Source organism: Anas platyrhynchos, chromosome 4 (genome assembly GCF_047663525.1).
Source record: "Anas platyrhynchos isolate ZD024472 breed Pekin duck chromosome 4, IASCAAS_PekinDuck_T2T, whole genome shotgun sequence".
Lineage (NCBI taxonomy): Eukaryota > Metazoa > Chordata > Aves > Anseriformes > Anatidae > Anas > Anas platyrhynchos.
The window spans coordinates 26,961,985-26,984,208 of record NC_092590.1 but is presented as its reverse complement, the minus strand read 5'-3'; the positions used below and the strand labels follow the sequence as shown (position 1 = coordinate 26,984,208).

Below are 22,224 nucleotides of genomic sequence, written 5' to 3'. Positions count from 1 at the left end.
CTTTCCAGATTGAATGGATTGGCTATGTGGCCATGCAGTTCATCCTTCACTCTAAGCCACTTTTTCCTAGGAGAGTAAAAATCAAGCTTGCAATCTTCACTGTCCATTTGAAGTTTATTGAAAAATTGGAAGAATCAAATGTGTAGGGAGGAAGAGGTCTCTTGCTTCTGTAGAATTTCTTGTATGGCTACATAAAAACAGGCTAAGATTTAGCTATGTATAGGTTTGTTGGTCTAAACATTTCCTTTGTTATAATTGGGCTTTAGAATTTTTACAGATCTCAAATTTATCTTTGAAAATAACATTTAATGTCAGTTTTGATTGGGACATTAATGAATCTCTCATTTTATTCACTTCTAGGCAGCTTGTGAGGGAAATATACAAATGTCACCACTCTCCACAACAACTGGATCTTCACATTCTGATTTAAACAATACAGATGATTATAATGAGTAAGCTTTTCTAATTTATAACTAAAGCTTCATTTTGGTGCAGTATATAATGTCATCAAGAAACATAAACCTTAGTGGTTTAATTTGGCAACAGCAATGTAGAATTTGACAACAAAATATTACATCTTCTAGTATTTAGTTAATAGGGAGACAGTTACAGCTGATGCTACAGTGTATAATTTCCCCACTTGCCCTTTCTAGTTGCATTTGTCATATGTATTATATAAATATTATATAAGTATTGTATAAGTATCTTTTTTTTTTCTTGATCTTTGAGGAGCTGCACTATTCCTATGCACTTAAATATTCTTAGATTTTTAGTTTTTTTACGTTAGAACTTTTGGGAAATGTAGAGTAAGACTTAGTATCTATAAGACCCTGTGTTTTATGCATCTTCGTCTGAAGGCTTCACTGGTTTTCATCAGTGAAGTTTCTAAAATTTACACTAATAGACTTATTTTCTTTGTGTGTGCTGACAAAGAAGCCACACATCTCTCCTTGTTAAGAACAACACTTAAAAACTTAAATCACATTGTCATGCTGTATGTATAGTAACAAAAACAGTTTGGAGCCTGTGTAGCTACTTCATTTACATGCACAGTTTTTGAGTAGTTGGAGTGATATTTATGTAGTCTTCCTGGGTAAAGAATAAATATCCAAACAGTTGATCTCTCTTCACTCAGTCTGAAGAGACATTTCAATGCTGGTGTGGATTTTGTGAAACTGACCCACCAATATATGTGCACCAATATAGGTGAATTCAGCTCAAACCAGCTACATTTTTGACTGTGTGTGGTGTCCTTATATGTAAGTCAAATATAAAAAATTTTAGGGTACATAAACAAATGTGACTTGTATCTAAATACAGAACCAAACAACTGCAACCCTAAAGTGATCTTGCTGAATTCATGTTTTGTTACTGCAGGCTCCTTCAAAAAGTCAGTAAAGAATTGGCAGAATGGTATTTCCAAGACGGTCATGCAGTGCTTGCAGCATGTTGCCATCTGGCTGTTGAAAATATAGAGGTAACATTGATTTTCTTATTACATCTCCACATATTGACACTTTTTTCAAATATGTGCCACATTCTAAATTCTACTAACTAAACTTATTTGCTCTGTATTTATTTATATTGATCCTTACAGTATTGAAGTTAGTGGCAGAACTCCCATGATTGAATTTAAAACAAGGTTTCTCTCATGCACAGAACATACGTTGTTGTTGTTTAATTGAATTTTAGTAAATAAAGTATTTTTCATATCAGAAAATATGCGGTACATAAGTACCTTATATATATACATAAGTATTATTGTTTACTGTTTATGCTGACTAAAAAGACCTACTCAGAATTAAAACTTCATTGTACTACAATGAATATAATGTCCATCAAATTTGCAATATAAATGAAGTAAATAGGGAAAAAAAAATCAGCCCAAAAATATGGCTGATGTGTGAGGAACATTATTTTTTTTGTTTGTAGTTTTACATATTATTTCTTTTCCTCATGGACTTTCCACTGGAATTTGTTGTTGTGGACCCAATACGTTCTTCCTTCTCTGTCCCCCCAAATGAGTAAAATTCCATCTTAATATGTTGTTGAGAGAAAGCAATAATCAGTTAATGCCTGTATTTCAAAACAGACACGTTTCAAGTTTTGTATAGTCTCTTACTGTTTAATATGCTATTATCCCTATCAGGTACTCCAGTTACCCAAAGAGAATATGAACAGGAGAGTCATTCCTGTTTTTTATATTCCCCATTTAATCAAAAGAGGGGGAAATACGTACTCTGAATACTACTGTCCTTACCTAGGACTAAAAGGAAACACTATCATGCTTGTTATGTATGACATTTAATCTCAATAAAGGAAGTTTCTGCTAAAGGAAATCTATTTGGTTATTTGAAAACTAGTACACATGGTACATCATGGTCTCATTCAAGAGGCCCAAATTTTATATAAAAGTTCCTTTAATTAATGCTTATTTTGTCCTGTAAAAGGCAGTTTCATGGATGAATGTCATATGCTCAATGCAGTGAATCCACAAAAATGCTTGTGTCCCTTAATGATGTAACTTTTTCATTGAGCAAGCTTGCGATGGCAAACCTGATTCGTGGAAATGAACTGGAGTTGGCAATCAGTGTGGGTACTGTCTTAGGAGAAAATGCAGCGCAAGCAACACATTATGCCCTAGAATTACTAGCAAGAAAGTGTATGACAGTAACAACATGGTAAGAACTTTTTTTAATCCAAAGAAGGTTTCTTTCTTTTTTTTTCCCCTGACAAAACAATTAAGGTGTTTCTCATTCTGATACTTATATATATGCCAGACCACTGTGGGTAGATAGATGTCTGCTTGAGTAAAAATTAAACTTATGAAGCATGGAGAATGCAAGTGTTCCACTTTAATCTCAAAATACATTATGTATGCATTGTAAGGGAGAGAAGAGTCCTTGTCATTTGGAGTACAAAATGTGCTGAAAAAGCTAGGTACGTACTTAGGCAATAACTAACATAGTAAGTCCTAGTCTGTACTCAGTAAGAATGACTGCTTCAGACAAAGTAAGGCTAGAATTGAATTATAAAGTTAATAAGCACAGAAGTTCAGGTAGGATTTGCAAAGTGATTTTAAGTACCTGCTTTACAATATAAAACCCTGAGAGGCTGACGTATTATTTTACATCTGTATTGGATATATAGGACAGCTGACAAGATCTAAAGATGAAACAGGTTTACTATTTAATTCCACAGGAGTAGGTAGTTTCTCTGCTGCACGTAGGGGAAACTTCATCCCTCTGTTAAACTTTCTCTTCTTCCTCATGGTTGTTTTACTTTGAAGTTTGTGTCTGTTTGTTGTCCACCAATGAAACAGAAAATCTTGCTATATTTGGAAGCTGTACAGTGTTTCAAAACTGACATTCAGTAAACAGCATGTGTTTAAACAGATACTGTAATCAAGACTCAGTTTTGCTGCTGAATTTGGTAGTTGCTCAAGCATCTGGGGGTAGCCTGAGAGAAATATAGTGGAACTCATTTCTACAGAGCATTTAGCCTAGAAAAAGAAGCAATGCAGAAAAGGATATAATAAGAAATGGATGTCTTGCTACTTTGGAATCGTAATGATTTAGCATGTCCACATTGCACCAAGTCTAACAGAATTGTTCCATCAACTCCATTTGCATCTTTTAAAGTCTCTGAAGCTGTTTCTCTGTTCTCCTTGCATTCATTGTGAAGATTATTTTTCACCTGCAGTGCTTCCTATTAAAGTGTATTTCACAATTGATGTATATATCCAGTTCCATAGTTAAAACTTGTTTTGATCTCAGTGCTATAAGAAACACTAGTAAAAGTACAGCCTTTACATGTAAGTATGTATATAAAATTTCTGCAAGCCTATGGCATGTCTACATCCCAGTCTATATAGGTACACGTAATAAAATTTTAAACTAGTCTGGTGTATGTTGCCCAAGTATACATCTGGATTTATCAGCATGTTCCATATGCTATACAGAGTATCTGTTACAGCTATACCATGCAATCCTTGATTCTGATTTGCAGCCATTACAGTGTATTCTTCCATTCTGTAGAAAAGATCAGAGATCTATATTTTGTAATAAAGAGATGCTAACAGCATAGTATAAGTATTCTTTAGTCATCGGCATGCATAAGATGATGAATGGTGAAGCTGGAGTTCGAGGGCATCTGGGCTATTCGTTGAAGGCCTTGCTTTTTCTTTATACTGATTATTATGCTTAGGGAAATCCACCAGTCAAAAGCGTTTCATTGCCGAGAAACAATTGTGTTAATTAACTTAATTAATTCCTCAGGGAATACCAGAAGGCCAATTGCTAATGAAATTAATTATTGATGGAATGTTTTTTAGAAAAGCACTAAAATATAAAATCCAAACAAAAAAAGTCAAAATCAAAGATGCATACCCTTCCCAACCAATCCAAGTCTGCAACCTTGGGGGAAAAAAAAAGTGGGCATTTGGGAAAAATGAGTGAACTTAATAAGACCGTTTTCATTTTATGTGTGTGTAGTGCCTAAATACTGCTAAAATGAACTTCGTTCTGCTATTTAGAAGGCTAGTGGCATTTCACTTGAAACACTGAATTTTGCATATCCTGACTCAGACACCTTATTTTGTTCTTGGGGCTAATTGTAATTTTTTTACAATCCAATTCTTAAAAAAACATTCCACATAACACAATTTTAAGCCATCATATGAGGTTTGTTCTGTGTGTTTTTTTTTTTGTAATAAACATTTGATTTCAGTTTTCAGCTGAGCAGTTTCTAGTCGCTTAAAAAATTACTACATTTGAAGTTGAGTACATGTGACTAACTGATCTTGAAAATAGTCAAAAATTTTGAAATATACTATATTCTGAAAGGCCCTTTCTGTATCTTAGAAAAGTGGCTATTGCATAATAGTAATAATAATAAGATAATACGTTTTCCAAAGACCTTTTGGCATTAGGTTTGTTAGGTTGTTAAAAGGCATTGGAAAGATTTCTTTTTTCTTAAACACAGTCAGCTAACCTGGCTATTAGATTTGCTTTTGTAGATGTTCTATTATATTTTTCTTCTGTATACAAAGTTAAGAATACAAAACAAAGTTTTATTCATTACTGTTTCAATGTCTTCCTTTTAGCTCTCCATCACTTGGATACAGGTATTATGCTTCTTTCTAGAAGGAGAGATTAGAAAAGTGTGTGACTTCACTAATGCTAAAAATAAATTTAAAATGTGTCCTCATTATTTAATCATAGATGGGAAGTGGGGTGGAAAGCAGATATTAGACAGCAACTTACACTTTTTAGCCAAGGACTGCATTCTGACAAGCCAGGGGAACTCAGTAGAAGATTTTGCCTTACACAGTGGCAAGTCAGTCTTGTGGGTCACAGGAGAAATGATGCCTGCATGAGTAGAAGAGACATAAAACAATACGAATAATTAATTATTTAAAGCCCAATATGATTTTTTAAAAAATAATTTGCTAGTATTTATGTGTGTTCTCTCCGGCTGCTTTTTGTGTAAAGTAGGATGGGGAAGTAAACAAATGGTAAGAAGTAGAGAATACTTCAGAAACATCAGTCTGCTAAAGCCCATTTTTTTGTGTTTAATCAGAAGTATGAAAATAGGTATCATTCTTTTTTTGTATAATCTTTTTTTATCACAGAAGCTGTAGCCATTCTGAATGACTGAAAGATGTTTTATACTGATGTCATGGTGTTCTAAAAGCCTTTTACCCTCAACTTCTGGCGGTTTGACTGAGGATATCGTTTAAGGACAGAGCCACACTACCATCTTTCTTTCAATGGGAGAGGTCCTGCTTTCCCTTCCAATCCCTGCTCATGTATTCTTCCATCTCACTTGGAGGTGGTTCTTACACTTGAGGATTGCAGAGTTGTTTAATTCAACCACCTAAAGCAACATTAAAAAAAAAATCTAGAAATTAAATTCTCAAAAAAGAAAAAAAAAATCGATTTTTGCAAGGTAGTGACCTGGATCTGCCTACCTTGTGATGATATGTGCATTAGAGAAATTGATGAGGGATGGGATGATGCCTTTGAAAACTGGAACAAAAAGATAAAAGAATGGAAGGGAAGTGGAGATCTAAGGGAAGGAAGAGGTAGAACCTCCTTCTTTAGGCCTTAGTAAGCTATTGATTGAAATCTTAAGCCTCATTTATTGTACCAAAAATAGACTCTTCTGATCTTATCTGGAAATAGCCCTTTTTTTTTTTTTTCTCTCCCAGTAAACTCATCTGTGTAGAAGGAATGTAAAGGGAAAACTGTTTCATTTTATTACAAACCATCAAGAATAACAACATGTTGTCTTTGTGTTTGTGCAGGGATTTGGCAGCCGATCTTCTTATGATGATTCCTGATAATAAACTGCATTTGGTAAAGCTATGTGCTTTTTATCCTGGATGCATAGCAGAAATAAATGACCTACATGAAAAGGTACAATGAGAAAGAATTTACCTGAATCCTAAAAAGAGATTTTGTAATGATTTCAGAACATATAATGCCAAATAAATTTAAGATGTTTTTTTCACTAACGTTCTTACATATGTTCAATATATTTTTTTCTCTTTCAGTCTTTATTGACTTTATTTTCAGTACAAGAACTTTAGTTCTTTAATTCTAGTGTGTACAGTATTTTCATGGTACAGGTTACTTCCAGAAGTAGCTTATGATCTTCATCATTTTTTGTCAGTAGGATTTATAACCTCATCACTGAAGTGCAGCCTAATCATGTTTTGGCAGATCACCTCTCTGTAGTACCCTGAATTGTTTTACATCTTGATGTCTGTAGTCTCCTTAAGCCCTGCCCTTCCCTTCCCCCCCCCTTCATCTTCAGCAGCAAAGGAGTCTGCTCCACTAACTCCCTCCCTTAAACTCAGGATGCACATCTTCAAAGGAATAGTAACAAATTCACAAAATCACTAACAAGTGAAGCCGATAGTTACAGAACCTTCTCCTTCAGCAGTGTCATCTCTACTCTAGATGGCTTTTTAATGCCTATTATATGGTGGTATGTCATTCAAACATTATCTTCAGAGAGTTTGATCTTAATGATATATAAAAGCTTCAGTATTTCTGTACATCTTAGATGGTTGTTTGAGTATTACAATAATTCGTTAGCAAAAACCTTGTTTTCTAGTGTAATCTTCCTGATGCAGAAGAATGTATGCGATTGGCAGAGACAACTGAGGCAGATGGAGATATATTTGAAACTATAAAGTACTATCTGTTAAGCACAGAACCAGAAAAGGCTCTCCCTATTGGCATTCAATATGTGAAAGGTACTTAAATGAAGAAACTTTTTTATGCATAAGTAATTTTGACAGCCTGCCTCTTTAGATATTTTTCTATTTCTATTATTTCTATTTCTATTTTTCAACAGAACAACTTCGTGGCTCAGATTGGACTTTAGATTCAGTCTGCCCATATCTTGACCTTCTAAGTTACATACGTACTGAACAATTAGTGTTGCATAAATGTAGCAAGTGAGTATGTTTTACCTGTTTTTAGAAGTGCAAGTTTAATTAAAGGAAACATTTGGAATAAAAAGCTATAGGTACACATTGTTAATGTATTTTTTGCTGACTAGAAGAGGGCTACAAAAAGATTGCAACAAGCAGGCCAATTCCCAGTATGGAGAATTGAATGTGGAATTCCTCCTAAATTTAGCAAGAAGGAAAAGTTATTTTTCTTCTTCTTTCTCTGTGAGGCATTTACAATGGGTGAGTCAAGGTTGACCGTATTTGAAGAAGCTCATTTGGATCACAACTTGTTTCCGTTTCCTGAAGAAAAGGAGTAGTGGTACCACATACAATATGGGTTTTTACGTCAAGGAAAAGTTGTTACTCTTAAAATTAACTCTGAAATATTTGGAGTGCTGTGGTTTGCCTTTCATAAAAAATGTGGTTGAAGCTAGGTGTTGGGGGTATCTGCACAAGTGTATGTGTGAAGAAAGGAGCAGAAAGCTTAACTCTTACCTCTGGTCTGTGGGGAAAATTGATGGTACTGAAAAACATACAAATATGTGAGACAATTTTATTTACATTTTTGAGTTTTATTACATTAAAATGTCTGAGTGCATTCTTTTCTCAGCTTTCTGTGATTGGGCTTATTAACTGTGTTATACTTGCTATTTAAAATGTAATAACTAAAATCAGTACACAGCAGATTAAATCTTTTTTTAATAATTACATCACACCACAAAGAAAGTAAACAGTCAGCTAACGTGTATTACCCATGAAAGATGGACTGATAAATTAGTTTTTAAAATCATATACTTGAATATGAGTGTAAAGTTTTTGCAAATGCTTGAAATCTTTATTGTTTATGATTAATACTTGTCCATTTATAGGTTTCGGAATGAGTTGTTGATTTTGTGTGGTTACATTGGTGCTTTACTTGCTATCAGAAGACAGTACAATAGCATTGTACCTGCACTTTATGAATATACAAGGTAATGTTAAATTTTCAATAACACTTAGAAATCTCAATCCCTATTATGATGTATGCCATAGATAGTCCACACTTCTCCCCCACAAAAAAATAATCTGAGGTCTCAGTTCTGTGAGTGGTGTATAGTGGTGAAGCCATGCCTGCTATGGAGCTTTCTTTATTATTTTTTTTGTGTGTGCATTATGTTAATAAAAGTTCTTGAGTTAGCACAAGTTGTGAATTCAGGATTTCACTCAAACTTGTAGTTCTTTATGAAGATATTGTTATTAGATTATCAGATTATTAGAAGTAGATGAATATTTAACATTGCCTCCATGCATGATTAGAACTGTAACTGTAAATATATAATTTTGTATCAGTGTAGACCACTTAGGAAGACTTGTTCAGTAATGACAAGGAAAAGCTGTGACTGTAGACCTCATGACTTGCTTGATTTCCTGCTAAAACACCTGTCTTGACCTTCCGGCACTTGCTAAGCTAATATCCCTATCTGCAAGCATTTCACTTTGCCTAGCCCACTGACTTGGCCCAGTCCAGCCTAGTTACTTGACTTGACCTGACTTACCTTTACCCACTTGATGTGACCTGGCCCATTTGACTTGATCTCACCAACTTGACCTGACCTGACTTGGCTTAACCTCATCCGCTTGGCCCAACCCATCTTGACCCTACCTGACCTGGTCCACTTGGTTCACTTGACCTGATCTGACTCCATGTGGCCTGACCTTATTCGACCCAATCCAACTTGACCGTACTTGACCCAACCTGGCTTGACCTACTTTAACTTGACTGACTTGACTCAATCAACTCACCTTGAAAGGAGAAAAAATAAGTTCTCTAATCTCTATTTTATCTGGTAAATAAAATAGGTTTATATACAATATTTTAGTATTCCTTCATCAAACTGTAACTATTATTTAGTCTTCCTCTCTGATTTGTAAGGACACTGCTGTCCAGATAAGTAATTTCATTTCTAGCATAACCTCTCACTCATAATTTGGCACCATCAGATCTTTTGGGTTTTGTCACCCATTTTGCTGTGTAGCAAAGCCATGTCCAAGATGTCACTGATTTTGTAGTGTGGTCTGCTTTGGCATTGCTCCAGCTAATACTGAGACACTACCTGCAGCTTTGCTAAAAATTACAGCTCATTTATAAATGTTGCATGTTGTCCAGTCTTTTTGAACCCTAAACTGTGAGCTTTCCTGATGTTTTATCATAATTTTCTACCAGCAATAAATAGCATAAATTTAACAGATCTTAAATCTGTGTATTTGCCCCGTTTCTTTGACTCCTCTCCATTATATTCTAGACAGCACTCCTTTCCTCTTAGCTACCATCATCCCTGACACCTGAGTGTGCAAACAGGAAAAGGAAACAGCACTGGTTTTATTTCTTTTATGAGCCACAGCTTTACATATTGGGGAAAAAAAAAAATACAAGTTTCTACAGAAGGGCCATTCTGATACAGAAACTAATAGGCTAGTAACAAACAGAGACTGTGATACTTTGACTGTCAAGCTTTAAGTTTTCTTGGGATTTAGAGAACCACTGAACAAAACTGCTCTTTTTTTTTTTTTTTTTCTCAGATTGGACAGTATTTTTGGGATTCATAGGTTTTTAGATTTCAGGCCATCTGCAACTGGATACTTGTATACATACATGCTTAAGCTGCACATTTTTAAGGCAGTCCAACAGAGATGGAAGCTTGCTGAATTAGGTCTGGTAGTAACTGTCACTTGTATTATATTTTAATTTAAAATAATAATAATAATAAATCCATTGGAAGTTTTTTGAAACTCTGTTTTCCACAGGTAATCAGATAAAACAAGGCTATCGCAGAGCATGTATTAAACCACCATCATTGTAACCATATTTTTATCACATATTTTTGTGCCCTTACTTCTAGTAAACTTGTCATAAGAAAATAAAAGCCTTAAAATATAGAGCCCTTAAAGAAAAACAAACAAACAAAAAAACAGATAATTGAAGAGAAGCTTAATGAAAAAAGTATACTTTTTCTAGCATACTAGAATATCTGGTAATTTACTATTTCTGTGGGTTTATATTGATGATTATTATGAAGGATCAAATGCTAAAGTTACATCAAAATATTTTGATATTACTATTGTCTATCTTATTTTTCTTTCAAGAAAATATTAATTGTTAGAATTAATTGGGAATTTAATTATTTTCTTCCTTTTCAGTCAGCTTTTAAAAAGACGAGAAGTATCTGTACCTTTGAAAATTGAACAGCTCACGGAGGAATTAGATGCATGGCGAGCTTGTACTCAGTTAAGCAAGTAGGTGCAAAGTATGAAATTAGCATGAATGAGACTGCTGGCATTTAAATGTTTATTTGTAAATACAGTATTTATCCCTTTGTAAAATTTTAACCTGAATGTAAAAAATTGCTATTGTGTGGACGTTAATTTCTAACGCATAACGTATAATGGTTGAAAAATAAATGTCTTTTGTTCATAGGCCAACGGATGAATTGCCATGCACCCCACCATCTGAATCACAAAAAATGGTGTATTCAATACTGGTATCGCGAATACAAGAGGAGCCTCTGAAAGGAATGGTTGGGCCAGACTATGTCACTGGATCAAATCTTCCTAGTCATTCTGATGTTCACATCTCTTGTTTGACGGGGCTAAGGATACAGGTACAGTTTCAGAGAGCCAAGGTATTCTGTCTTGGTGATAGTGTTGGCTAGTTGTGAAGTTACCGTAAGTCTAATGTCTAGCCCATCGTAGGAGGAAGAATCTTTTTCTTGTTGTCAGAGTAGCACTTGTCCTAAAGAGGACAAGTGCTGAGATCTGCTGTGTTAGAAAAGCTATATAAAGAATTGTCCAAACAAATGATTGCCCAATTTCCCAAACCAAAACTTTTAAATTTCCATGGGAAAGACAAATTTATTTTGCCAAATGTTCTTTTTAAAGTGCTTTCAACTTATTAACTCCTACCTCACAGCACTTTAAATTTTAAAAAAAATGTATCCTGTTTTTCTGTTTTCAACAACATACTGACATTATTCTATTGTTAGAATTAATCGTTATGGAAATGCATAATATAAAACTTAAAATTCATTAATTAAAGCCAAATATTAGAAAAGTAAATATTCAAGTATATTTATTTTTCACTTGCATAGGGCTTTATGATCAAAATGTTCTAGTCCTTTTAATGCTTCTTTGGTATATGTTATTATTTTCACAAAGGGGAAATTGACAGGGCCTGAAAACACTACTCAAAGGCTTCTTTCTCCAAGCACTGCTTCAATGCCAAATTACTCTCTTGTATGAGGTTATTTCCACTGTCCAGTGCAAGATGCCAGCCCAAAGAATGAGAGGGTTGTTGAAGGATTAAGAGGGATGGTTTTGTATCAGAAATTGGAGATCACAAAATGCTAGTGAGGTCCTTGAGGTAAACAGAATTACAAACTGAGCATCCTCAAGTCTAAAAGATTTGCTGCCAACACCTCAACGTTAGAACATAGTCTTTGCTATGTCTCAGAGGAAAATACATGCCACATGTTAGTTGCTGTTAACAGCCACAGAAAGATGTCATTGTTATAATCCATTTGACAAGAATAGCAATAGCAAATATCACCAGTTTGTCGTCTACAATATCCTAATCTCTGGATTAGCTAATATTAGGAGTTACTGCTTTAGGCATGCAGATCAGATCACAATTCATTGAGTTAATACTAAGGTATAATAACCTAATTGCTTGGTTTTACAGTTTTAAGTGGTAAATTCAGAGAAGAAGGCTCTTAAAACTAAATTGCAGCTTTGACAGTGTATTTTATCAGATGAGGAAATTAGCAGATAGCTCTTCTCCCAACAGATAAATTGGTGTTTTGTCCTTCATGTTTTTCATAGCGAACAGTTGAAATTTTCCTGTAGACTGCATATAGCCTCCGTGTAGGTGTTATATATATATGTGTGTGTATATATATATATATTATATATATACAAAGTAATATTTATTTTAATTATATTATCATATTATAAATATAAATAAAATAATATTTAAAATAATATAAATATATTCATATTTATGTAGTTTTAGGATGAAGAAACCCAAAGATCACCACAGATAATTACAGTGAAATATGTACGATATTCTGAAGGGAAAAAAAAAATCTTAGCTCAGACTCTTACTCTACAGTTACATTTTGCCTGAATTACTGGCAAACATATAGAACACAACAATTATAAAAAGAAAAAAATAGAAAGATTACAAAATGTTGGGTCTCCAGATTTTAGAAGATAACCAGTTTACTTAACAGTTGTGCATTACAAATTCAGTATCAAAGCTTTGAGTTGACTAGGTACTATTTTTGCATAAATTTAGGTGACAGATGTAAATCTGATTTTTACATGCTTCTCAGATGTAACAAAATGTGTTGGTAATTCTGGTAGTCTTTACTCAATACTTGTGTACTTTGTTTTTCTTTCCCTCTCCAAACATTTTTGCTGTACAGGGTCCAGTGTTCTTCCTTGAAGATGGAAAATCTGCTATTTCACTGAATGATGCTTTGATGTGGGCCAAAGTGAATCCTTTTTCACCACTAGGAACAGGAATACGACTTAACCCATTTTGATGCGGTGTTTTCCTCTGTTCTTTGTAGTGCTTAGAATAACAGTTTGGGGGTTAATAGCAATTTAACCTTGCTTGTCAAAGGACAGAAAGATGGCAGTTGATCCATCCTGAAAGGCAATTACTTGGACTTTGAAAACTGTAATATGAGAACAAGAAAATGATTTCTATATAAATGTTTGTTGATAATCCAAAGAAAAATTTGAGAATCCAAAGAGAAAAAGTCCTAACTTAATTGACAGCCATGCCTTTTTTTTAAAGAACTGTTGTCAGACAATGCAGACACATTTCTGTTAAATTTGTGTAAACAAATGCCTTGTAAAGCAAGTAGGCAACTATCTGCACATTATCAAAATACAGATAACAAACTGTGAAATTCATAAACACACTTTTAAATACATAGTGACTTTATGGATAGCCACTGCAACCCATTTTTAGAATGACTGAAATCCTGCAGCTGATTAACACATTGTGTCCCCCTTTTAAATTTTAACTAGTTTTTACATACAGAATTCTATAGCAAAAGTAATATTTCAAGTGCTTAGATGACTTTTTCATCCATTATTATGTGCTTTAATAGTAATACAAATATGTTTATTAATATTTTGGTTAGATAGGTTTGAATATCTACATTATAATACTCTATTTTCTAGTAAGTTAGTCTTCGGCAACTGTCCCCATTATAGTTTCCTAACCAGAAACTAAAATGTATAGAAACATTTTTTTTTAAAAAAAGAGGGTTTGTAAGGGACAAACAGCACATGTATTGAAATTATTTAAATACATTATATACATTTAAAATGTTTTCTTTTTACATTTTATATTAGTTTTAAATACACGTATGGTATGATGGACCAGAAACAAATACTTGTGCATATATTTTTATTTACTAATGCTGTGCTCAAATGGGAAGAAAAATATGTCAATAGAATACAATGAATATTTAAATTTTAAAGATGTATATAGTATGGAATTTAATTATAGGAGAAATCTTATAATTGGAATTATTCACCTGTAGAAAAGATGCCTTGGTTCTTTTCAGCTTGATGGCCCACAGTCAGAAATCTACCTAACCCGTTGTTACATTTTTTGCTGCCACTTTAAAATAAATTTTAAAATCCCGCTAGTTATATGAAATATAAAGAAGTTATATTTAGAATTCGTCAGAATTATTTCTAGAGCAACTCCGGTAAAATCAGAAGTAACACAAGGTCTTTTTAACATACCTTATCCAAGACAACCTTCAATGGGTCAGTAAACAATGCCCTCATCTAAATAGAAGTAACAATGCCCCAATGCCAGAAAGGTGGGATGGAGATCAATCTTTTTTTTTCCAGTTATCAGTTAAGATTTATCAGTTAAGATTTCATTCTGTCTGTTTTAGAGTATTATTACAGGATTTCTGGTATAAGATTATGTTGGAAAAAATCATAGCTGCTTTGTAATCTATACAAAAAAATTTCTGTACATACCTAGGTGTTAGAAAAATTTTTCACTTTTTGCAGGTATTGTTTGGGAGATGTTTTCCTTTGTCCAACCCTGTGGAGCTTGGGGAATTAGAGTTGGATTTCAGAAATAAAAATTCATAGTTTGTGAAATAATTTTCCAGCAGTCAATAGCTGATGGGTTGCTTGAAAGACTAGTTATCTTTTAGTACACGCAAGATTGTGTAATTTAATACAAAATCTATTACACACAAGATTGTGTAATTTAATACAAAACTGGAGAGCACAGGTAAGAACTGAATGTGCAAACCTATGTCTGATGATAGGATCTGAAAGATTGACTGAACTGCCACTCAGCTCTATTTCAAAACTTATGCTGTGTCTTAAGGATTTTTACGAATACATCATAGTTCAAATATCTTAGAACACGTAGTATTACTGCATCAATTATTGTGCCTAAGTTGTGCCTTAACATGGAATCTTAGACAAATTTACTCCCTCTTTAAACTAGAGAGTGAGGGTTAATAATTGTTGAAATACATTGTTGAAATACAAAAAATAAGTCAAAGGGCACTTTTTATATTGGGATCCATCAGGTAACAGTCATTGTGAATAAAATGAGGTTGCATTTTCTTTAACATAATTGTACCCCATCTGGTGAGTGAGGGGAACATGCAAAAAAAAAAAAAAAATTAAGTGTGTCTGCTGCTAAAACTGTGGTTGCAACTGTCAAAACATAGCTATGTTATTTTCAAAAAGAATTTCAGGTTGTTTGTTAATGTGTGACTTCATTGTCCAGCACAGCTAGTCAAATACAAGTATTTTCCTTTAATATTAAAGAATCCTTTGTCTTCAAACAATTGTTTGACTCTTCTGTAAAAATCAGTATTTCTGTTTGAATGAAGAAATTTAGCAAGCAATTTTATTTAGAAGCTTTTTAAAGCATTTCTTTAAAAGAAATTTAGAAGCAATTTACTAAGTACTTCCTAGTTACTATAAATCTCAGTATACCTAAGGTAAGATTTTTTTCCATGATTGTATCCCTATAAAATCATTGTTCTATTGAAAGAATCTGATCACTGTTATGATGTGTCTGTAAGCTTCATAGGCTGTAGCCAAAGGTGAGATCCTCAGAACAGAACAGCCTCCTAGGTGGGTTCCAAAACGATAAAAAAAAAGTGTCAAACTATGAACCTTTCCCATTGCAAACACTGCCTTTAAAAATTAGATATGACACTTTAAATCCATCTTGTTGAACTCTTCAATGGGAAAAAAATATTAAGTCCCAAATGGGAATAATTTAAGATTACACTAATGCAAGAAACTGCCTTCATTCTTTCCAGAGAAAACAAAAGTAAACTACAAAGTCTAGAGACCTGTTTTTTCAGACTGGGTATTAGTATTTTTAAAATTTGAAGCTTTTATGTTTATATAGAAAAGAAATAAAATCCAGAATTAACTTTGCTTTAGGTAAAAGTACTAGACCAACAGGAGGCAAAATAAAGGTTTTTGTTTGTTTGTTTGTTTTTAAAAATCATTTGTGAAGATCTTGTCTTCATGTCTTCCTATCTTTGTATACTTCCATGTAGTAGTTCTGATGGGTTCTGATCTTTTATCAATATCTTCTGTATCAGAAACTTATACTGATAAATATCAACTCTAATGAAGCTGAAAAGGAGGCTAGGCACTATTATAGAAACAAGTAAATTAAACTATTTTTAAAATAAATAATAAGAAAAGCTGTATTGTAGAATGTGACTACTATTAAACCAGCTTTTTCAATTTATTTGGCTTAAAATGGAATTGTTCCCTAACAGGCAGTAAACTGAGATTTCTCTTTGTTGATTATACAGTCAACAGAACTGTAATTGGAATAAGGTTTGTGTTTCAAAGTTCCACATCTCTCTGGTTAATCTGTTCAGTGGTATCCTGGAAGGTGCTAAATAACGATCATAACAGAGGATCTGTCAGCTTGTTGCTCTTGGAGTTCTTCATAATGCACGTCTGTTTTGTCTGTCTTTCCTGAGGAATCTAGAAGTGATTCAGAAAAAAATGTAAAATTACTTTTTTTTAAAAAGGAGGGGGTGTGAAGATTAGAAATATTAAAATGCCATAATTTAAAGGTCAAAGCATTGTTTTAATCAGATTTAAATGTAGCGTACAAACTTATGGTTAAGCTTTTAAAGAAGGCTTCATTTTCCCCTGTGAAGGCACCATTTTAGCCCTACAGATGAGGTCGAAGCTCTACTATTTTCTGAGGGTATGTTTGTTTAAATCAATACAGACTATCCTTGATGGGAAAATGGAAGAACGTATACAAACAAGCTGTAAACTGATCAGTCAGCTCAATTTGTGACTATTGTTATCAGTGCCCAAAACAGCCCAACAAGATGACATCTGTGTGCCTAGGCCCATCATGTGGTTCAGCGTACCTACACACCAGGCTTAGTAATTTGCTACAGAGCTGACTATGCTGATTCAGTTCCCACTTCTCCAGGACTAAATTCTACAGTTCCCTATGCAGGCAAGCTTATTGCTTAAGTAAGGACCACATCTACCCATTCACACGTTCAACAAATTGAAGATCTCCATTATGTAACGAGCAGAAAAAAAAATATTTCAGTATGGTGAATGTATTCAAAATAAAGTTCTGAGGAAAGTAAGAGAAGCACTTTTGAATGTCAGAATAATTTCTGCAGTTGCAAGACCAGAGAAAACCTTGAAGCAATTTTATGTTAAAAGAAAAAAAAAATAATACCCAACCCCTCTAAGCTTTCTGTTTTCTAAGAAATTGTAGCTGACTTCTTCCAAGTTTTTAAACATGGAATCTCTTGGTTGCCTGTATAGCTAAAGTACACCAAAACCACCCAACATTATAATCTGAAAAGATTAAATTGAGATCTTAAATGATGTGAGAAAAAAACTTACATGATGGAGCAAATGCTTTTTCCTTTGGGATACTAGCTATGTTTGTAGAGGACGTTGTGCAATTAAGATGGTAAACTGTATGATGTCTGAAACTTCGTTTAATGTTAAACCGTCCTTTAAAGCAAAAATCGCAAGTTGTTCATTTCAGCAGTATGTCAAGCACTTAGTTATCAATCCCCCAATTTAGTTGTAAACAGTTACTGTCCCCCACTTGACTTAAACACCCAGACAACCATGGCAGCTGTATAAAAATAAAATAAACCCTCTAAAGAGAAGGGGAATTATTAAACAGGTTGTATAGTAAAAATTCCCTGTATCTTCTTTTCAAGCATAGTATTTTTCATATGTTTAAAAAAATAAAATTAACTTAAGCATTTTGGGACACAATATGCATGAGTTCATAAATTAGCATGAGATAAAATGTTGAGATTGCACAGGTATGTCTTGAAACCACACATTCTGAATTTCAACAATTTCAAAATATTTCAAGAGTATAATCATTAAGTCAGTGTAGTTAAGCATACTACTTAGAAAAGTAGGTCCTCTACTGGATAAAACAAAAAACAACAGGAAAAAAAAACAAAAAAAACAGAAAACTTATATACATCCTGATGTGGATCCAGAACAAATTACTTGTTTGTTGTCTGTTGATCAGAATACTGAAGCTTCTTCAAAAACATTAAAGATTAATTTAGAAGAAATGCTACTTGAAATGTGATTTCTGATTTCTGTCTGCATAAGCTTTGTTTACTCCTGCAACTACCATTGATATCAAGAATCTGGAAGAACTCTCAGAACTCATACTCCCAGTACATGCAATGCACAAAACAGAAAAAAATTAGAAGAGACCTCAGCCCTGGTCTATGGCATAGAAGAGACAAATCCTGTAATGTTAGGCTCAGATTTGGTGCCAGCATTTTCAGAAGGGTACTAAAAATTCACAGAAGTGTAGAAAAAGGCTTCAATATGAGAACAAACCACAGAACTCAATCTAAGTTGTGAAACGCCATAGGCATAGGCTTGATATTTTTTAATTGATACAGAGCATCTTTGACCAAAGGAGGTTGAACTACATAGCCTGATGATCTCTTCAAACCTCTGTATGGGTGAACTGGTTGTGATGAGACTGATCCATGACTGATGTATGTGCAAACATCTGCAAGACTGAGTTTTTTGAAGGTCTTATCCTTTGTCTTGCAGAAGAGAAGAGCAATAAACATTACAATGAATAGAATTATAATAATTGATTTTTAAAATGTTTTTGCACTGTTGAATGTTGAAGATCATTTGATAATGCCAGTGAAAGGCAATAACTGGTCTGATTCCTTATCCAGTAAGTCAAATTAACCTAATAAACAAAAGGAGGAAATAATCAGCTGTTATATTATCCTTTCACATCATCTTATAGCTGAAGAAACCCAATTCTTTTCCACTTCACATACATATGTGCACCAGCCTTCTAACCACCATGGTGGCCCTTCCTGGACTGACTCCAGAATGATAACCTGTGTTTTGTACTGGGTGGTCCAAAACTGAGGACAGTACCCCACATGCAGTCTCTTAAGTGCCATAAAGGTGCTAAAAATCAATTCCCAAATGACTGACATATTGATCTGTTACTAGCAACCCAAGATGCTGCTGGCCTCCACTGCTGCAAAGGCACTATTCAACTTGTCCACCAGGAACCATTCTTTGCAAAGCTCCTCTTTAAGCAGCTGCCTGCAGCCCGTAGCAGTGCACAGCTTACTCCATTCCCATGGCCGGACTTTGTGATAAGCATCACATCCTGTCAGCCCATTTCTCCAGCCTGCTGTGGTCTTTCAACCTGAAGGGACCTTCATCCAGCATGAATGTCCCCCACTTGCTATGAGTGCCCTCCATCACACCATCCAAGTCAGTAATACAGACGTTAGGCAGTGCTAGCCCAAAAAGTGATATCTGAGGCAAGTCACTCATAAGAGGCCATCATCCAGACTTCATCTAGACTTTGTCTACAACCAGTTCCTTGAATCTGACACTCCAGCCAATTTTCCATCCACCTTGTCATCCACTTTTCCACTCTATGTCTCAGTAATTTGACATTGACTGCAGGTCTTGGCTAAAGGCAAGATATACAACATCCACTGCTATCCCCGTGAACCCAGAGCTGTCTATTTCTTCAAAGACTAACAATGTTAAGTTACAGCATCTCTGGATGTTCCTTCAACAAAGAAGGGTGAAGAACTCTGCAGCTTCTTTCAGTAATATGAAGTATCAGAGGTAAGTACTAATTGTGTTAATGGTGGAAGTGTTATTAAAATTAACTTTGACTCCAATAATATAACACTGATATACTACCCAAGGAACGTTGAATGCAGCCACACAGTGGTCATCAACCATGAAACTTCAGAAAAAATTCAAAGATTGTACTCCCAACGCATCACATCTAAAGGTTCTCACAGTACTCCCCAGCCACACTGAGGCAAGCAAGACAAAGACAACCAAAGCAGGCCAGCTACTTGCTGCCTTCAGCTGCTGTTCAGAAATTTCGAGCTGCAGCTATGGGAAAATGTGGCCGTCCCAAGCTCTGGTCCTGCTTCAGGAAAATAAAAAACAAGAGAAACACTCACGTGGATCCTCTTCCCTCTCTTGCATTCTCATTCTCATGTGCATATTAATGACGGCATTAGCCTTCTGTCTATTTATGGTAACACTGGGTTCCATCATTATTTCTGTCAGCCTAATGTTATTCTTGATAGCCTTGGAAGCTGTTGATCTGGCAACCATTGGTAACTGTGTCTGGTAACAGTAGTCTGTAAAATCAATCTCCCTGTCTTGAAGGCTTTTAATACTGCGGGGAGAAAAAAAAAAAAAGTGTTTGGGAATTAATTACAGCAAGAAATGGCTAAATATTAGTTTTTGCAGTTCTATAATGTATGTTATTTTCATTTTCAACAAATAGAAACCAATACACAAACTAATAGCTTAACCAAAATTATATGTAAAGAGCCAGTCTAGGAGCTGAACGGAATCAAGCAGCAGTCAGTACCCAGGGCTGTGGGCTCAATCCACTCAGTTACAGCTCCTCAAGGTCTTCTTCCAGAGTCAAATTTCACATTAAAATATATTTTTTGTTTATGACTGTGCTATTTCTTGCCAAATTAGGATACGATAAGAAACGTTGATTGATCAACACCGTTGAAGCCATCTATAGGCATCATCGACTCACCATCTGTTTGTCAGCAGGGAGTAGATGTCCTGCACCAGCCTTTCTGCTGCTCCTGGTTTGCAGTGAATTGTTCCCTCTATCAGTTCCTGGGCCACGCTGAGGTTGTGTTTTGCAAAAAACTTTATGCGACAGGAAAAAAATACATATATATATACATACATATATATATACACACACATACATGTATCTTTGTGCATGACCAAGTGCAAAGATGCCTGTCTTTGAATTTGTTACCCCAAATGAGATTTTTCTTGCTGTCCCATGAAAGGTTACTTCACCATGACAAGCTTTCAGCATGAAATTTGTACCAACCAAGAGGACAACAAGCCCAGCATTCCCGACAGCAGCAGCTTATCCCAATTGTGCCAGTTTTGCACACCTCTTTCTTGTGGAGCAGGAGCTCAAAATGACCAATGACACACTTTAGGCCTCGTTAAGAAGCCCCAAACTGCCCATTAAAATTTTAGGGGGCGGGGAGGGGGTCCACAGCGCGTTGCAGCGCGGAGCCCTCACCCGCTGCAGCCGGGCCCAGTTGCTGAGCTTGGTGGGCAGCGAGCTGCCGGTCCCGCAGGCGCGGCTCCGGATCTCGGCGGGGAAGTAGCGCGCCAGGATCTCCGCCACCAGGTACCCGTTGGAGAAGTCCCTGCCGAGACAACACGAAGGGGCGCTGGCACCGGTTCCCGCTCCCCGAACCCCCCTTTGCCCGGCCCGGCCCGGCGCACCTGCGGCAGTGCCTGGGGCAGGCGGGGAGGTCGAGGCTCTGCAGCCAGCGGAGCACGGCCCGGGGCAGTCCGGGCTGACGGGGAGCCATGGCGGCGCCGAGCCCCGCTCCTCGCCTCACGGCAACGGCCGCAACGGCCCCAACGGCCGCAACGGGCAGGGCCGCGCGGCGGGCGGCGCTATGGCGCTGGCAGCACCGTGGAATGGGACGGGCCTCGTCGCCCCGCCGTTCCCCATGCGGCCGCACTGCGCCTTTGTTTTATTCATACAAAGGTAGGGCAGCTGGCGAAGAAGGCTCCTTGTAAGACTGGCTGTGTTGTAGTAGTTTTCTTTGCCAGGGTTCTGGCTTGGTTCAGTGTTTGTTTCAGGTCTGGTTCCTGATGTTTCAATACGTTAGCTAAAATGTACGTCATGCTAAGAGTTCAACCCCTCAGAGCCCCACTGTACAAACGTGACAGTTTTCTTCAACTTCTGGCTAAACAAAGGATCGTTTTTTGGAAAGGATTTGACGGCCTGCTAAGGTCGTTTGTTTTGTTAGCGTGTGTTTCTGGTATGTGGCATTAGAGTGGTCTGCTCTGCCAAGGACCTGTTCCACTCCGCAGTCCTGCCAGGGCAGCAACCCACGTTCCCTATTTTGTTTGTCCCTGTTACATAGTAACAGAAGCCATTCCCGTCCAACTTGGCTCAGTTGGCTCAAGTGACTCTATTTTCATGTTATTATCTGGTAGCAGAAGATTAAAGATTATGTGGAGAACTGCACATTACCTGAGATTGAAGGCATAAAAATACTACTGCCAGCTGGTTGGGGTTTAGTCTCCCTGCTAGGCTACCATGCTGTAGAAGTAAAGAGGAAACAGAACCCAATAGCTGCAAGCAGTTAAAA

General features: G+C 35.8%; 2 protein-coding genes across 5 annotated transcripts in view; one reads left to right on the top strand and one right to left on the bottom strand.

The window, feature by feature from the left end:
- The window catches only part of WDR17 (WD repeat domain 17), a 64,335-nt gene extending 48,115 nt beyond the window's left edge, over positions 1-16,220 (top strand). For 3 of the 4 annotated variants that reach the window (XM_027456379.3, XM_072037283.1, XM_072037284.1), the window contains 11 exons: positions 361-452; positions 1,378-1,477; positions 2,542-2,681; positions 5,105-5,125; positions 6,308-6,419; positions 7,123-7,264; positions 7,366-7,468; positions 8,335-8,436; positions 10,643-10,738; positions 10,920-11,103; positions 12,925-16,220. In XM_027456379.3, coding sequence (XP_027312180.1) covers positions 361-452; positions 1,378-1,477; positions 2,542-2,681; positions 5,105-5,125; positions 6,308-6,419; positions 7,123-7,264; positions 7,366-7,468; positions 8,335-8,436; positions 10,643-10,738; positions 10,920-11,103; positions 12,925-13,044 — 1,212 coding nt within the window. In that variant the 3' untranslated portion in view covers positions 13,045-16,220. The remainder of the gene's footprint in view (positions 1-360; positions 453-1,377; positions 1,478-2,541; positions 2,682-5,104; positions 5,126-6,307; positions 6,420-7,122; positions 7,265-7,365; positions 7,469-8,334; positions 8,437-10,642; positions 10,739-10,919; positions 11,104-12,924) is intronic. The other variant, XM_021277737.4, reaches the window with a different exon arrangement.
- Positions 16,221-16,244: 24 nt separating this feature from the next.
- On the bottom strand, positions 16,245-21,530 carry SPATA4 (spermatogenesis associated 4). Its single transcript, XM_027456381.3, has 6 exons — positions 21,344-21,530; positions 21,135-21,264; positions 20,622-20,740; positions 20,023-20,243; positions 17,414-17,527; positions 16,245-16,516 (listed from the first exon to the last, which is right to left on the bottom strand). Exons 1-6 carry the CDS (start codon positions 21,430-21,432, stop codon positions 16,425-16,427), a joined length of 765 nt encoding a protein of 254 aa, XP_027312182.1. The 5' UTR covers positions 21,433-21,530; the 3' UTR covers positions 16,245-16,424.
- Positions 21,531-22,224: the final 694 nt, after the last annotated feature.